General features: G+C 37.4%; 1 protein-coding gene across 1 annotated transcript; it reads left to right on the forward strand.

The window, feature by feature from the left end:
- The first annotated feature begins 597 nt into the window (after nt 1–597).
- On the forward strand, nt 598–7,008 carry LOC108669848. Its single transcript, XM_018157276.2, has 3 exons — nt 598–1,106; nt 4,258–4,476; nt 5,345–7,008. The coding sequence occupies exons 2-3, from the start codon at nt 4,325–4,327 to the stop codon at nt 5,544–5,546; spliced, it is 354 nt and encodes a 117-aa protein (XP_018012765.1). The 5' UTR covers nt 598–1,106; nt 4,258–4,324; the 3' UTR covers nt 5,547–7,008.
- The last annotated feature ends 6,385 nt before the right edge of the window (nt 7,009–13,393 follow it).

A 13,393-nucleotide genomic window follows, 5' to 3' on the forward strand; every position in this document is an offset into this window, starting at 1 on the left:
GCTTCAATTATTGAACAGCTTAAATTAAAAGCAATTCTATAAAATTGCTGCAGCAAGGGTCGTGTAAAATATTTCGTTTTTTATTAGACTTACGACATCGTACTTTTCTGAATAATCTTCGGGTCGAGTAACAAATTTCTTTTTCTTCCTGGAATCACGACATATCCTACTGGCTGATTACTCTTAGTATTATTAGTAATCTAAGTAGTTTAATCTTAGTCTCCTAACTAAAGTGTCTTGAACATTAACTCTTTTTAGAACAATAACGCAAATCCTACGATTTTATCTAATGTTAGTGACTGTAGAACACTTCATGAGAGCCATATTCTTTCATGTTAAAAGGGCTTGCTTAAAATTCAAGTGATTTTGATGTATAACCATTGCAACACAAGAGAACTCCAGAAATGATTCCTATCAACCGAAAATAAATCTCAAATGGATTTTGATCTCCGTACCCTGAGCAGTGAGCACCGAACATGGCAGGGCTTTACGGTGGGTGAAGACATAGGAAGTGCTCATGACATGCCAAGATACAAGGCCATTCACGCGCCTATATAATGACCGCAGCGCGTCTTTCCGCTCATTCAGTTGCTCGCTCTTCATAGAGAAGGTTGTCTCGTCACTGCTTGGCATGCTTTCTTCCTGTGTTGCTTCGTAAGAAGAAAACTTGGGAAGAAACGCCGAGATCAGCTGTTGAGGCAAGAAATTGGCCCACTGAATATTCCTCTCCGAGATCAAATTCTGGATTACATCAAATGAATTGGACAGTTTGGATTTAATCGGAAATCGAGTTAATATCAAGCTTTTAACCTCAAGTACGGCCAAAAATCTAAATCAGAATATCGAGTCTGTTTATACACAAATTTTTCGGCTTAAAAATATACCCAATTAGTCGAAACTAATTGAATGCAAATTTAAGCTGAAGGATATCAAGAAAGTTAACTTTGGGTTATCATTGCTCGTATTTTCTGTAATTTGATCTAAAGTGAACGTCCAATCACTTGTGGGTAATCCATTTTTTGGAAGAAAGGATTGCAGTGGATCTTCATCTCAGCAGCAGACGACTGGACCGAGCGAGGAATCCAAAGCTTCGTGACAACAGCCAGGTTAGCGATCGAGAATTGATCCTGCATTAGCTATAATCTACTTGGTTCTTACGTATGTAGGGGCATCCAGTTGATCGTTTAAGACTAAATCCTGTATTAGTTATTATTTGCTTGGTTCTTTCCTATGTAGCAATAGCCAGATCAGTGTCCACGATTCTCGTATATGGACTTGACCATTCAGAGCGCATAGCCGCCCAACTTCCTGCATGGGCTGCCCTGATGTTTAAATAATTGAAACTTCTTCTGGTGCAACTTGACTCCATAGTAATTATCATCATGATTGTGATATTTTGATGAAATAAGACATTACCTTAACTAACGAATCATTTTATTTCCAAACAGTTAGTTAGCAGTTATTTTAGTGCCTATCATTGGCTTAATAAATAACATTCAGGTCATGATACTGTGCTAGAGAATCAATTTATATTGAGTGTTTCCTAATTCTGTGGTTGCGAGAGGTTCTTTAATCACGTTTTTAATACCATTCCAAACTTCGTTAGATTTTCCAGACGATGCTTGTATTTTCAAATTTTTAACTGGCGATAGAGCAGGTCTCCGAAAAGCTTTCATTTAAATATAGTGAATTTTCTTGACATTTGCTTTTGCATTAAATTATTATATATCGCATGTACTTTAATTTAGTCAGGATAATATCGAGAAACGACCAAGCTTCGATATGATTTGCAATTTGAGTGAAAGATTCTCTTTCAGTCCTCGGAACGAAAACGTATTTGTGGTTTCAGAAACGGCGATAAGTTTAATCTTAACTTTGCACTGACCGAAAATTTAACTTCAATAATATAATCTATTAACATACAACGCTGAGCGTTGGTAATTGAAGACACACTTGGAAGGCTCGAAATTTACATGTAAAAACTTTTATAGAGTACTTTACTAACTTTATTTACTGTATAAATTATTGTCACAGCACATTCAACTAACTGCTTTTCAAGTAGGTACATAGAAAACGAACTAAACGCCATTATCAAGAAGAACCTAAAATCAGAGCGATCTTCTTACGGCAGTTGCAATTACTGTATAACATGGCCCTGTGAGCTTATTTTTCTAATTCCGTTACGTGGATGTCAGGAAATGACTGCAAATTTTAAACACAGACTATTTTGAGGCTGTCATCTCAGTGCAACAACCTTGGAAGATGTCGGAGACCAGCGTTAGTTGTCCGTTGATTACTCGTGACAATTCAAGTCAAGACAAAATTTCAGATATACAAATTAGGAACAATTTGCAGAATTGATTGTCACTCCAGGTGACTTTCTCAAATGAGAGAACTTGCCAATAGACTTGCTGGGTGCTCTGACGTTTTACTGCAAGACAGTCATCCACATAACCTGACACTCCACTTCCTCAAAGCTCTGCGGGCAAATGAATTGACCGCAACTAAGCGCTCAGTTCAAGTTAGTATATAGTCCAAATGTGCAGCAGATCGTCTCACTACTACCTTATCATTTAACCATGCAAGTCCATGTATATTAAATTCTTGACATAAGCCTTTGCAGCAGCCAACTCTGTAAGCTGCTTTGTGCGTCAATATTGATTGCAAATATTTTCGAACTGTTGAAAGGATGAATTAAAGCAATATTACTGATATGCATCGAAAGTCTGTCCATTTGTTACACTTCCTGGAAGAATTGTCTCCTTCTCAACACATTCACCTTGCGATCGCTTCGTGCAAAGATGCCTCAATGCGTTGAACGGACGTCGCAGTTTCGCAGCGCCATGAACTTGCGCGAAGGTCGCGTGGCATGACTAGCTAAAACGCGGATTGCGGATGAGAGCGTTCTTGGTCACATCTGAGGTCATTAGGCCAGATCATGGTGGCCAAATAACGGAATCTTCTCGCCCGGCATGGCTGAGCATGAATCTTGGTTACGAAAACGAACAAATATTTCTGGTACGAACTGTGTAATTCTGTTAGTATTTGAAAATGTAGTGCTCATTAAGTGGATTATTTTGTAGTCATGTCTCGAAAAGTCTCTTATTACAAAGGCATTTGATGGATCGCTTGCAATTTGCAACTATGTTATAATAATTTTAAAAATTTTGACTCTTATTTTTTATTTCATGCCCGATTGGCGTCTTTTAACTACATTCACTAGTCCCGAGCTGAAAAATAACCGCTCTGAAGATATAAAATTAGAAACTTTAATCTCTGCAGTAACGTATTATATTCTTAATAAAAAATCCAAGTCGGCATTAATTCAGAAATTTACCGTCCTGGCAACAATGAACTTACACAAACAAATTCTTTCACGTAGTTTGCGTTTTACCTCGACGAGTCATAAGAATTCAGTAAGTTTTGTTCCATAAAAGTATATTCAAGGAAATATTTGAGCGGCTTTCTTTTTTGCCGGAGTTTATATTGTCTGAGTTCCGCGGTCGTTATCTCGGCGGCGCTCGAGAAGAATTCGATAATTGTTAGCCTTGATGCCAACCTTGCCGCAAATTGCTTCCGTTTTCATTTTCCCGCTAACTATTCGACTTAAATACTTTACATTAAGGAGAGGTTATTTGATGAACGGGATACGAATGAGACTACTGAACTGCCTCATGAATAAAAAGGCATTATAATTATTGCGGCCATATACGATGAGTTATAGCAAATCACCAAACATTCGCAGAGAAAATAAATTATTACCTGCCAGTGATGGTCGCTCTTTGAATGACGTTGCATGTTCCTTATTTACGAACTTGAATCAAATTTACCCTCAATGGAATAGCCAAGTTAGCTTCCCATCTGAATTTTGGCGTTGCTGCCATGAGACAACGATATGTAACAGATCCTTTAAGCGTATTTGAAGGCTCATATAACTATTGACATCAACGATCAAAACTACAGTAAACTTGCATCAATGACACGAGCTTTCTAAAATGAAATTAAGCATAAGATTAAATCTGTCAAATTTTTTGGTTTTCTTCATTTGCTGTTTTTTGCTGTACAACGACGGACCGATATGATTTGGCTGTTTGAGACCAGACAATTAATTGTGCCGAAAATCTTATGAGACCCTGACCGCAAAAAAAATTAAATTTAGGTAAAGTGCCAGTGTATCAATGTACATGTCATATATACATAAAATTTGTAAATTAATTGACTTGTGGGCGTCCACCATTTAAATGTCCCATTTTACAGGTTGCGCCCGGAGAGTATTTCATTTTTCACCAAACTCCGGACGAGAACTTGAGCTCCCGCCAGCAGAATGGAGCAGCTGCAGCAACGAGAACTCGATCAGCAGGTGCAACAGCACGACATAAAACTGCAGCAGCACCTGCAGCAACAGCAGCAAACCATGCAGCACGAAGATTTAGAGACAGCAGAACAGAAGCAGCCTAAAGAAACGTGGCACAGGAAGTAAGAAAAAAAGAACAAAGTATTTGCCTTGTTGCGTTATAATTGAATGGCGGAGGTTAAGGGGAGTGACAACAAAAGCATGTCAATGCGTGCGATCATGTTTATATTGCAAGGAGAGAAGAAGGACATTCGTGTAGAAATAATATTTCGTGTCAATTGTCGAAAGTGCTCACTATTATTACTTATTATATAGTGTTAGGAACTCGACGTGACTTAAATTACTTGAATTATTAATTGAAGTAAACTGCTTATTCGGTGCCGATATATAACCACGGCAGCGTGGCGTCTTAACTATGGATTAGTTTCCTAATTAAAAATGTATAACTAATAAAACTTAAACACACAAAATCTGAAATTATGATACTAGAAACATTTAAACTTACGGGTCATTAATTTTCATGCAAATTATAAGGGAGCCATTCAATAATTTTTCTGACAATTAGATAATTTTTTTAATTTAATAACATGAGTGAATGATATGCATTAATATTAATCATTTTTTTTCTCTACCCCAGCATCGAAAAAATTTCCAATTTGGGAAAATAAAAGGACACTAAAATTCCTGGACATCAGAGAACATTTAAAAAGAACTTCGCTAGACGCATGAAATGTTCATAAACCGTTTAATTTTGTATTGAATTCAAAATTTCCCCAATTTAAAACTGCATTATTGAAATTATGAATTATTCCATCTTCCTTAGTTCAATTTACTTAAACAAAATTGAATCGCTTTCCAGCCACATTGCATGAGTAATGAGTACCACAATCGTGTTTTCCCAACTCAAAAATTGACCATCTGCCGGATACTTACTGGCATACTCAACGCCGGATATTTGTTGACATCGCCTAACATTTAATGTTGTTGCAGAACTTCGGTGATGGAGATCTTCCGTACGTGCCTGAGCACAGGACATGACGACGATGAGTGCGACATTCCTGCGGACGAATCTGCGGAAGCGGAGGCAGCGTCTCGGCCGCACTTCCCTCAGACAAAGACAAGGAGTCGGTGCAACCTGTGGGGGCCGGTCTACCTCAACAGGGATAACTTCATTGAAATGCACCTCAGGTAGAAATTTAAAAGAAACAAACACGTTTCCTGGAACATGGTTAGTTATTAAATACTGATCGAACGAAATTTCGTTCTGTACCATAAATTACAACGAAGAATATAACTGGGAACTCATAGTAGTGAACATAGTAATGTAAACTTTCAACGAAGCCTGAAACTAAAAATTCGATGCTTAATACTGGAAAGCATCCCGTAATATAGCCGTGAAAACACCTCATTCGACGTTCAACGGTGCCATACAACCATCAATATACAACGGTGCCATACAACCATTCTGTTTCGAACAATACGAAACAGAACATTGGCCACATCATGTGGTTGATGCAAACAGCATTGGACCATCTAAGTTTGTCATAAGTTATTTATTTTTATCCATGAATATAAACGCCTTATCGAGGGCCGTTTCTCCTTCCTCGCCATGATATAAACATTAAAAATTTAATGCAATTTAATTGAGAATCTTGCTGAAAACATGGCGTTCTCCAACAATTATTGCACTATATACTCCTGTATACAACGCAAGTAGTTTGTGTAGTACGTCTGAAGTTGTGAGAATTCAATTTTTAGTTTTATATATAGTATAGCTACGAAAATTTATCTACGAATTTCCTTAGCTGGCATGGCCAGACGGAGATGTTTACATGTCGGACATATTCTGTCATTACGCAACCTTAATTAATTCAATTTAAAAAGATAGAATTAAACCCTGCAATGGATGGCTCTGTCTAAAGCTGGTGTAAAGGCTTGAAATAGGGGCTTCGCTTAAAATTTAAAATATTTGATGTACTCAGATTAGTACGAAAAATATAAATGAAAAATAGTCATCGTTATAAATAGAAAACAAGCATCGTTAAAATTATCTGTCTCATAATTAGCTCTAATGTCGCAAGTGGGTTTACAGAGATTCTCCTACTAAGCAAGCAACTGTGCCCGCCACTGCTACGTAAGCCCATATTTGAATTTGTGAATTCAAAACCGTTTGTTTTTTCCATCATTGTCAACGCCTTTACTTTCTAAGTCATTGATTTGCAATATTCACTGATTTAAAGATATGACAAAGGCTAATATAAGACTGAAAAGTAATTTAAAATTTCCTAAGAGCATTAATTTCCAATGCATCAGATGTATCTACCCCAATTATTAATTCGTGCAGTGATAAAAAAAATAGTACTGAAAAGAAAACGTACAGAAATTTTATAAATTCAATACTATTTTCTTGCTACCATAAACGTATGTTAAAAAGGTAATGAAGACCTAGGTATATACTGTAATAGATGACTATATTGTTGCGTGGTTTTATGATAGAGTTACCCCTCACTCCGCCATATTCTCTGGACTGACCAGCGTAACATTTAAGTCTTCTAGTCAGCGCTCGAGTGGCGTACGCATGTGACGCTAGCGCGCTAAAATCTGCCTTGTCATAGTCTCTATAAAATGTCTGCAGCGTCATTAAAATATTCCATAAAAATATTTTTCTAAATAACCTATCAGTCGTGGTTTTCAGAGTCTGTGCTTACGTTGTTACGCTATGATTAAGGATAACGTCGTTTTATAAGTAAAATTATTTTGCGATTGTTCGATTGTTGCCAAGCTCACTCATGTCAGAGTGCAGAGAATTCGTGTGAAGCCGCGTAGTCACACCATTTATCCCGAACTGTCAAACATTTATTTGTAGACTCAATCGAACGTGAATAGCAACAGATGAGCCTTATCTAATTTGAACCATTTTTTTTTAAATTAATGGAGAATAAACAGCATAAAATTAATATACAACAAGCTCACATATGTTTGAACTTATTAATCTCAAGGCGACAGTCATCAGCACTATCATATTACTCTCGAATAGCCGCTTTTTTCAAACAATTTTATCATCAATCAACGTCTGCAATATGTACACAATTTCTTTACAAATGAACACAGACTTTACGTTCGACATTCAAGCGATAAATTGCCCTTAACAATCGCACAATCGAAGCCACCAACCCGCAAAACGACCGTAACTCGTAATCGTACACAATCTGCGGCCGAGGCTATAATAAACGTTGTGAACACTACACTTTTGCCAGGCTGCCGCTTTCTTCCTGCTATTACAAGTTTCCAACCAAAAATAGGTACAACCACTGGCACAATCAAAGATTACGCGCAGGGCAGCAATTGACCTCAAAGAAAATCGTCAGCTCGAATCGTAAGTGCGATCGGATAATTTTTTTTCAATGTCACAGAGAAAATTTCAGATAAACATATTTCAGCAAGAAAAATCCAATAATTATTGCGAAAGTTTTATTTTAAATATACTGGTAAGAGTCAGGGATGACATTGAGTATGCCAAAATTAGAATTTATTGTGGTTTAACGTAGTAGGGGAAGCATGTACATGATGTATTTATTCTTGCATGTAAAAACCCAACACAGGCGCAATATCATAACCTGAAAAATGTTCATCAACGGTAAAAATTAGAATCACTAGTTACTTTTAATTGAATCAAATGTCGAATATGTAATCAATCACTCGATTGCTTAAATCGCAAATTCACCAGAAATTTAAAAACGTAGGAAACTTCCCAAAAATTTACCGTATTTCTGTACAAAACGTTTCGCAGTCCAGCTCCTCGTCAGTTCGAAAATGATAGAATGCAGATATAATTTCAATGGATGTTCTCCAGTTTTCATTTTTGCTTTAAAAATTTTTGCTCTTGTCATGATTACCACTTGCTCAACCCGTGATTCTGTAGTCGCGCATATATGGAGTTTTGCCAACGCCGGAGCAAGGCTGTGCGAAAATAATTAGATTACTTGCATATTTGTCAAGGCATTTGTGAATAAATATTCTGACGCATTCCGCAGAAGCTGGAATACCGCCACAATTTTTGTACGTTCAAGAAACACGTCAGGTGGACATTAAATTACCAGACGAGTGAGTTAAAAAATTGAATTCCATCAAATCACGGAGCTAACATATGCCAGCTTTGTTAGGGATCCAGTTGATGTCAAAATATATTTCCGCATTGAAGAAATTATTGTCACTATATTCCTTGCCCTTATACTCCATGTCCTTATTAAATGTTGTATTTACTGCAGGAATTCATTCACAATAGGTCTCTTCAACTGGCTTGCGATTTAAAGCAAATGGGTTAATGCAACACAAGCGGAGTTTTACGAATGGTGTTACGTGAACGCTGCTGAATGCATTGACCTTTTGAAGTCTCGGTTCAATTTTCAAAAGCAGGGAAAAAATTATTTGGAAAAAATTCTCTTTCCTTAGTTTACAAATCAGAACAGAATTCAGAAGACTTGCAATGACGGCTTCGGATTTTCACAGCGCTTCATCCAGTTTTAGAAATGGAGTTTCATATCAATTAATACTTCATGCAATGATACCAAATATTTGAACCGAGTTGCTAAACGTTAAGAACTTTTATCGACACCGTCAACGTGTGAGAACTAGTCTATATTGCAGCCTTTCGTTATTTTTGCAATGAATGGCAAATGTTCGACTTTAATGATCGGTCTTTGGTATAATATTGAACATTCATTGCACGAATCAATTCTTCTTTTAATTTTTATTTTCTGAATGCACAACGATTGATTTAACGTAAAAATATCCTAGATTTCACCCTTACTTACGGAACAGAGGGTTAATTAACTAAATCAGAAAGTTGATATTTTATTAGACTATATTTTTAAAATCTGAAATAAAGTGTAAAAGATTTTTATTCTCTGTAAACTCCAAATGTTCTAAATTTTATGACAAATGCAGTTACAAAAAAGTCCTAGTACATGGCCAGTCAAAACGAAAATGTCACACACAAAGGTCAACGATATTTCACTAATATCAGACCATATTTCAAAACTAATCAGAAACGATAAAAAGTAACTAAATATAATTATTTGGGCTGAGCCAGTGTTTCCACAAAAGGTCATCACGAGGGATTCAGTTTTCACGCTCTGCTGCAGGCGTCTGTCGCTACTGATCCGAGTCAATAATTCTTTTTAGATCTCCATGCCTGGCTGCTCAAACCAGAGCTTTTCTTGTGAACTTTTAACCTCGTCGTAAGAGTGAATGTTTCCAAAAAAATCAAATTATCATTCGTTTGAAAGGAACATTCAAATTGATTAAATAGCCCGGCTTCTAATGATGTGTATAGTGAACAATCTGCTAAATGTTAAACAAAACGCGGATTGCTGGATTAGGTAGGTAACCGTGCGATGCTGACCGATTCTTTGCCTTACTCTTGAGAAAAAAGTAGATTTTTGCGGGTACTACGCGTCCAATATGTTTGCTGCGGCGTTGCTAGTCGTGCAGCGTATTGATTATGAACGCTTTACATGCTCATATTGCGTAATGACTGTTGACGTCTTGCTCAACTGTTCCAAAAGTTGCGAGCCCGGGAACTGTACCGACCTTTGTATCCAGAGTACGTGCTCTCAAAAATACCATTCTGGGTCAAAATTCTAAACGTATCACTTGACCCAATAGGTCATCGCATCTTTAGCAGCTCACTTCGCTAACGATTTCTTATGCCCTTAAGTTCACTCCGATTGCCAAATGTTCCGAAAATGCGCGTGAACTACATTCGAAGGGGAGTTTCAGGGGGGGGGGAATTTATCGCATGTAAAGTACACTAGTTGCGTTGCAAACTAATATATATTTTACTATACACAGATCACGGAATAAGTACAGAATAAAAAAATGGATTGTTATATGCCGATATCGCGCTCCCAAAATGTGTTCTTAGATCTTAGGGTAAATTCTTATTGAAATTCAATGAGAAATTCGAATGAAAAATTGTTCATATTTACGTTCACATTGTCTAGGCTCCACTATATCAAAATTAAAGCCTATAAAGTTAGTAAGAAAATAACCAGGCTAACATTTTTCAGACCATAACAATTTGCCTAGAATAAAAGTGTTCCAGGAAAAAATTGTTCATAAACTCGTCTTTCAATAAATCGCATGTTGATATGGAAGCAGACTTTTAGCCATTGCGATAAAAATAATAATAAATGGATCGGCTAAACTAATCTGTCATGCTATATTATAACCAAACTCGTATTCGGATTCCATTTTAGAATTGTTTTTCCGTCCTGAAACAAGAATAAATCCATAATTTCTACAGCAACAAATCTGTTGTTGAATGAAATAAACATGCATATTTTGGGTTTCTTCTTATCAAATGATGTCTAGTTTCCGAAAGCAATTTTTAACCGGAGCAAAGTAAAAAACTTCGCACCTTTTCCAATATCTTATTTCTACGGAGGTTCCGAGAAAGTGACCCATACAGCCGACCTGCCTGATGGCGTTTAGCTGATCCGGCCGCTACAAGAGGGCGTTGCTCTGAGCTACGGAGATATGGTGAGAGACGCTATGTCGCTACAGTGAAGATTTGCATGCGGGGGAGCGTTGCAGCATCGTAAATCAAATCGAAATTTTAAGAGGTGGGTACAGCAGGCTATAAATTTCAGGGACGAATTTTGTGCAGGTTAAATTATTCATGTAATGTGAGTTGGGAACTTGTAAAAAGAGTTGTGATGAAGTATGAGAGATCACCATGTAATTTCATTTCCTTGCATCTTCAAAAACGGGTATTTTATTTATTATTCAACTGAAGTTTGACAAAAATTGATTGACTATTTTCAGAATATAGGTTCAGACGCAAATGACCTTCCGTTTTACATCACAGGTTGTGCACTTAAATCTCACATGTAAATAGTTTGCGAAATAATACTAAAAACATTTATTTTCTTATTGATTTATAAACGTATATACGTTTAACAAGTTCATCCTTATGTATATTTTTAGTTCGAGTAAGACGAACACAAACAACAGTCAGCATAAAATAATCATAAACAAAGCCTTCGTATTTACCAAAAAAGAAAAGAAAAGTCACATATGTGCAGCATATGTGACTTTTCTGGACTACACGCAAAACAAAGCCAAACGACAGATGACCGTTCGCTCCATGGGTCATGTTTTAACCTCGTGACTTGTGCATTTAAGCTCAAAACTGCCCACTTGAAACGATTCAAAGCGGATTGCTGTAGCATATCTCACTGAAACCTCCCCGTCGCGTGCCATGCGCAGAGGTCAAACACATTGATCTCCACCTCTCTGGTCATGACAAGGTCAAAAGAAGTTTTTCGCACGTTTTTATATTATCTTCTCTTCTATTTATTCTAATATTTGAGCCCATGACTCTCGTAATGTTGATCAATTATTGTGTTCTAACTGCTCGCTCTTGATAAGCTATTCTGTTCTTTTGAGAAAATATGGTGGTTCCTATATGCGAAAACGACATAAACTTGTAAAGAAATGGACGACCTAAAACAGAATGTTAGAGTATAGGACCATCAATAGACGTTTAGAACCGTCAATAGTTCTGAATTGGGAGAACAAAGTTATAAATTTTATGATTATGGTGGTCATGTGCATTAGTAACATTTCTTAATTTGTTTTTCTTTTAATTTTAAAGATCTAATTAAGTATCTGCTGGCTCCACCGTCCTTACAGTGCGGCATGTCAACATCATCCTTCCAGTTTTGTACGCTCATCCATCCTTGCAGTCCTGCAGTGTTCACCATCCTTCCACTCATGTATCGTCCATCATCCTTCCAGTCCAGCAGTGTTCTCCATCTTTCCAGTCCTGCAGTGTCCACAATCCTTCCGGTCCTTCGATGTCCGTCATCCTTCCAGACCTGCAGGCTCACCCATCCTTCCAGTCCTGCAGTGTCCACCATCCTTCCATTCCAGCGGTGTCCTCCGTCCATCCAGCGTTGTGATGCCCAATCCACGTCCAGTCCTACAGTGTCTGTGGTGTCAACCCTACGTTGATTCCCGCGGTTTTCACCCTACGTATACGGTTCATCCGGTGTCCACCCTACGTCCAATGCTGCGGTCGACACTCCACGCCCAATCATGCGTAGTCATCCTACGTCTAATCTTGCAATCTCCAACCCACTCCTAGTCCTGCAGTGGCTGCCCCACGTCCAGTCTTGTCGCGTGCAACCCTCGTCCAGCGCTGCGGTTTTCACCTTCAGTGTTGCGGTTCCCTCGGTGGCCACCAACTGAACGGCAAGAACGAGCGTAAACATGGAGTGTTTATAATAAACGTCTGCTTTGGTGACATTCATTATTGTTTACAACTGCAGTCATAATTAAAATATTATCAGTAGGAAGTAAAATAGTTTCAGGGCCTCAAATATTCGCTATTCGATTTCTCGGCCATGATCATTTTATCGACTGTAATATGTATGTAAAAAATGTGTATTCCATTGAAAATCCAACATATACTTTGAAAAAGTTGTCAATCTCCGAAGACAAAGTTGTATGCATGGCTAAATCATTTCCGTTGTTTAATAATGGCCTTCGACAAACAGTCAATCAACCTGCATAATTTCTAATGAAAGCTAAAATCATTAACAAGTTTTCCATTCGGAATATGGAAATTTAAAAGCCTTTTTCTTCGATCACATTCACAAGCATTCATATAGACATGCATAAATCATAGCAGTGACAAGGGATTTTTCAATCTTCAATGAAATTATTGAGGCATAGAAATTTCTTTTGTACTTTCTCGAGCACCATGAAGCCTGTTCCATTCCGTCATGAAAGTATCGCAAAGTGAAAGTAGCCGAAGAGGTTGACATGCATCGCATGCATGCATTCTGATCTCACACGTCCATGAGGCTGACCGACCATAAGTCTACCGACCTTTGGACATGCTTATTAAATTGCAAGCTAACATCTGCATGACAGAAGTTTTCGATTGCATCTGTAAAAAAAACAATTATTCTTTAAGAGAACATTGACGAGAAGTAAATAGTCAAGGTTTTTCATTGTTTATAGAAAAAA

This window comes from Hyalella azteca, unplaced genomic scaffold (genome assembly GCF_000764305.2).
Source record: "Hyalella azteca isolate HAZT.00-mixed unplaced genomic scaffold, Hazt_2.0.2 contig1617, whole genome shotgun sequence".
Classification (NCBI taxonomy): domain Eukaryota; kingdom Metazoa; phylum Arthropoda; class Malacostraca; order Amphipoda; family Hyalellidae; genus Hyalella; species Hyalella azteca.